Source organism: Montipora foliosa, chromosome 9 (assembly GCF_036669935.1).
Source record: "Montipora foliosa isolate CH-2021 chromosome 9, ASM3666993v2, whole genome shotgun sequence".
Taxonomy (NCBI): domain Eukaryota; kingdom Metazoa; phylum Cnidaria; class Anthozoa; order Scleractinia; family Acroporidae; genus Montipora; species Montipora foliosa.
In genome coordinates, this window is record NC_090877.1 from 36,038,117 (window position 1) to 36,043,116 (window position 5,000).

General features: G+C 37.9%; 1 protein-coding gene across 2 annotated transcripts in view; it reads left to right on the top strand.

The window, feature by feature from the left end:
* LOC137971985 (uncharacterized) overlaps positions 1 to 4,788 on the top strand; it is a 5,613-nt gene extending 825 nt beyond the window's left edge. The window contains exons 2-5 of one of the 2 annotated variants that reach the window (XR_011117014.1): positions 205 to 320; positions 561 to 646; positions 855 to 2,583; positions 2,675 to 4,787. Coding sequence is in view for 1 of the 2 variants with exons in the window: in XM_068818768.1 (XP_068674869.1) it covers positions 205 to 320; positions 561 to 646; positions 855 to 1,213 (561 nt within the window). In the remaining variant the exon portion in view is untranslated. Of the gene's footprint in view, positions 1 to 204; positions 321 to 560; positions 647 to 854 lie in introns of both variants that reach the window. The other variant, XM_068818768.1, reaches the window with a different exon arrangement.
* Positions 4,789 to 5,000: the final 212 nt, after the last annotated feature.

The window sequence follows — 5,000 nt, forward strand, 5'->3', positions numbered from 1 at the left end:
AAACCTTTTAAGAAGGCATGGAAATTATAGAAGTTGTTAGGGGAAACAGATTTGTATTGTTAACTCTGTTTTTCTTCTCTTAAAGTAGGCAGGGATTAAACTCTGGGTAGGCAAGGAAAATCTCCAGCCCAATGTCCTAAATGACAGCCATGTGCACATTATAAGTTTAGTTCCATTGTTTTGAATAAGTGTCTGTTCCAGAAGATTACAGGTTGTGGCATGAAACAATGCTCACAGAATTTCCAAGCAGATTTCAACGCCTTTTTGCTGGTCCAATGTGGAGTGGCTCCGCCAAAGAGGATATACGTGTCCCTATTAAGGTAATAGTTTTTCTTGTATTTTATCTTTTGTATTCTGTGTTAGTAACATGTATGTTTCCAATAGTGATAACCCAAATCTCTACCAGTTGCTCATGCAAGAGCCCCCATAAGGTTATACCATTAGAGGTATTCAGAATTTCTTCTTTTGCCCATGCTTATCATTAACATGCAGGATTTTTGTCAGGTCATATTTATAATAAAAAGATTATTCATCATTGAAATTGGTTTCCTTGCATTCAGGCAAAGACTAATGTGCCCTGCAGAAGCATTACCACACAGTGGCGGCAGGACAAAAGTCACCCTTTACACAGACAACAGATGTCCAGGTATTTTACGTGTACAGTTTATTGTATTTATGGTACTCCCATTTGGTGTGTTACCTTGATAAAAATTTCAATTTTTTATTGAAACCTTTTTCCTTTTCCCCCGTCCCTCTACCCTAAACTTGTTTTCACTGAAACATTTCTAGTTGTACATAGTGGAAAAAATAATACAAAAGATGATTTCTCATGTCAATTTCCTGTTACGAAGCAGCATTAGATGGGCTCAAAACGGCAAATCCTGATGGACGTTATTGGTTGAAGCTAGATGGCACAGATGTCAAAGAATGTCTCATGGAATCTGTTAAAGGTGTCTGGAATGGTGATGTTGACTTGGGAGATAATAAATCGCAGGAGTTGCGGTCAGATTATGAAAGAAGGGTACCTTTCTTTAAGATGATGCAGAAGGCAAGAGGTAGAATGGAATTAGAGGAAGCTTTACGCAAATGGGTTGATGAATTGGAAGCTGGCAGGGACTTTCTTCTTACTGGCCTGAATGATTCAGTGGCTCTCTACAGAAGACAATACAACAATAACAGCACTTGTGAACAGGCCCTGAAAAATGCAAATTAGGAAGCAGTGGAGCACCAAACCCTTCTGCATCAGGTGCAGAATCTCAGTGCCACCTTGGAGAATGTGCTGGCCTCTCTCAATCCTACCACTTGTACTAATCGATCATTTCAGCAGGCCAGAGCTGCAGTGAAAGATATCAAAATTGATCAGTTCTTGAGAAACTTGTTTAAAAAGAAGCGAACGGCTGCATCACATCTCTTGGTTTTCATGCTCTCTGATGAAAGGAGGTCACGGAAACCATATGCATTCCCTGTAAGGTATATACCATACAGAAGTTTGACAGACCAATACATTCGGGATTTTAGCAAAGCGATAAAGCTGAAGATGAAGGAGAAGGGACTTAAGCTTGTAGGTACAGTAGTAACTGTTCTCCTGCATTACCTTACAATAATTGTGTTTTTCAACTCTGTAGTGAAGACTATGTTATTATTTAACTTTTTTTTATTACAATAATATTGCTTTGTGAACCGATTGGCTTATTTCTGAACATACCATAAGGCGTGGGATCAACTCAATCTGGAAAAATTGTACACATACACGTTATTGTTTAATTAACCCATTGACCCCTGAGAGTGAGACTTAATAGACTTTACTCAGTCTAACGCCAGACTATTTTACTTGTCAATGAAGGGGAGGGGAGGGGGGAGCCCTAGGGGGAGGGGGTTTGGGGTGTGAAAGGGTTAATATTGGGGGAAAATGACCATTGAAGTATTACATTGTATATGAACTGGTTAACTACTGTAAACACCCGAAGATTAGCCGCACCTTTTTCCCGAATATCATTGCTAGAAATCAGAGGTGTGGCTTATCTGCAGGAACATTTAGAAAAGGCTGCTGCTTCCGGTGTCAGGCTTGTCTGGGGGTGTTTACAGTGTATGCTTTTTGCTTTATTTTTACTGTGAATTTCAGGTGTGGTGTTAGATGGAGAGTTTTGTTCTCTAAGAACGCGTGGTGAGACAAGAGCTCTCCATGTTTGGCAGTTGATTCATAATTCAAAAGATGTAGTGGTTCAACATCAAATTCAGGATGTAATGAAATCAAGTTAGTTTGAGTCCCCCTGACATCACTTAGTCTTGATTCATGATACTACATATATTACATATTCATATGTAACTACTGTAGGTTGAAGTCATTCAAACATGAAATTAATGTGGTAGAACATCACATACGGTAAGTAAACCAATTTAAGCATGTATGAAACTGTTTTTTCACACTGTTGCAATGTTTTTGTTTTTCTTAATTCAATACTGCCTTCGAGGAAGTTTCATCATCAAAGACACACTACTGAAATACTGTTTGTTGGATTACAGAGAGTTCACAAAGAGAATGGATGTAGACCTGCCATTCTACTATTGGACTCTAAATGACAGGTACAGAGATGAACATTTGACTTCCTTTGACATTTACCCAGCAATTGATGAAGACCGGGGACTTAAGGACACATCCTCTTCGTCTCCATAGGCTGAGACCTAATACAAGGGAAGACAGCTCTATCTTTGTGACAGGACGAGCCCACTTGCCAGCAAGGCACAAAAAAAGTATCCGACAGTCTTTTCACAAGCCAGAGAGTATTCTCCCAGACCCAATTTAGAAAGTTTTTCAAATTTGTGTGTTTCAGCAAGAATGCAATTGGTAAATATTATTTAGGTAAATACTTTTTAGGTTTACATTTAGTAAGGGGACCCTTCACAGGGTTTTTCTGGGTCCCAATTTCCAAATAGTTTACAGTGTTTGACTTAAGTAGTATTGTTCAGGGTTTTTGACTTTGAGATTATCAAATGTGTGTTCTGCAGAATAACTAAGCCACATTCACACCCTGCAGTTCTAGCTAGTGAGTAAATGACGTCACTTTCTCCTCAATCCACCATACCGAGTAAGGCAGGTCATAAAATGAAGAAATTGCCCTCCATAAGTATTTCTCTCTTGAAATCACTGCATAAAGCTTTGAATTTCGAGTACTCAACACACAAGCTTTCAAAATGTAAAGAAAAAGGAGAAGTGATTTTTATCATAGTGGCACTTTAATATTTTTCCTTTCGACAGTTTTGATTCAGTACAAAGGCAGTTACAGAACACAGGACACAAGTCACATGTCATTGTTTTAACAATACAGAAAGAATTTTAAACATTCATTAAAGCTAAACTTATGCCTAATTAGGCCTAAACAAAATCATTGGTAAAAGGTTAGGGTTGTTTATGCATAGGTAAAGCAATGACCTGTGACCTCTGTTTTGTTGTTACCCATTTAAGTAAACAAACGGCTGCTGGCATATGACAAAACTACTGTACGGCTCAAATTGATAAATATATGCAATATAAAATTAATACCATACATGCTTAAACAGCATTCCCAAAGCTCAATAATACATGGTAATTTACTCATTCAAATGGTTTTGCATTAAATAAATATTCCTTTTTCCCACAATTTTCAACCTACATGTATATTTTGTCATTATATTGATAGTCTTTCTTATTAGGGGGCCACTTTCCCACCTTCGGCACTGAAATTGCAGGAAAATATCTCTTTTCACCAATGTCATAATAAATTGGTAGAAAACACTTCTCAGGGTGACAAGTTTAACAACCTTTAACTGCAGGGGTGTGTCCAATTGGTGCCTTATATTGATATATTACCGAAAACCGGTAGCGCCTTTAAAGTTCGATACGTAAATATTAATACACGTATAGGGTACAGTATTGGAAAATCTTTAGGAGGATGTGATACCAATGAAATGGAACTTGTCATGGTGAAAAGATCTGGTCGCTGGGATATCATCACAGCATATCCTTGCTCGTTAATTGATACCTTTAAAAAAAAAACGGCTCCTTTAGACACAGTTTGGTCCTTCATAGGCGGATGCGGTGCAATCTCTCGTTCTCTTCCCGTTTTCTCTGCTCCAACTCTGTGATCGTCTCCAGAATTAATGCAGTCACATCAATATTTTCACGGAACTGTGAAGCTGTCACAGCTTTTTTGACATGTCTCTCTATAATGCGTTTCACCGCCTTCTCCGACAGGACAAGAGTTGCTGTATCTATCACTTTCATCATGGTTGCGAATCATGATGATCAGTTTTTCAAGACTATTTGTTACAGCATAGGATATGTGAGATATGTGAGGAAATTAAAAAAAAAAAAAAAAAAAAAAACTATTTAACCGATCTACTTTTGCGGCATAAAAATCCCTTTAAACAAACCCTTAAACAATGCTCTCTACAACTCCTTGGAATTTCAAGGTAAATAAGAACGGCAGTCCTGCTTTTAGAACGCTGCGCCTCTCTGAAGCAAAAGAGCATCTTTTCGACCAAAGTTCATCTCATTCATAATAGCAGTATTTTTCTTGGGTGTGATCAAAGCGGAGGCACTTATATATCTACTCAAAACAAAGGAAACATACGCGTTTGAAATGTCTCTTTTTCCAGTTCAAAAAGTCTGCGCACGCACAAGAAGATGTGAAAGAAAAGAAGGCTTTGAAGAATCCTTAATTTGTCCAGATTTGCTATCAACCATACGTTTAATGTTAAATTAGATAAGAAGTAATTGGTTTCATAATATATAGATTTAGCCAAGCCTAAAAGCGGAGCTCCCGGCTTGTTTATTCTTACTGGCTGTAGGATAAGTGAAAATAAAAGGCTTTTGAACTGTCCGCCTTTTGGTTTTCCCGGATATTGCTTAATTATTTAACATTTTCTTCGCTGCCTAAATAGTGAATTCCACGGTTAATTTCACCTGAAAAACCGATTGATCGCACGAATCACAAAGGAATGAGTGTGATATCGGTTTTTCC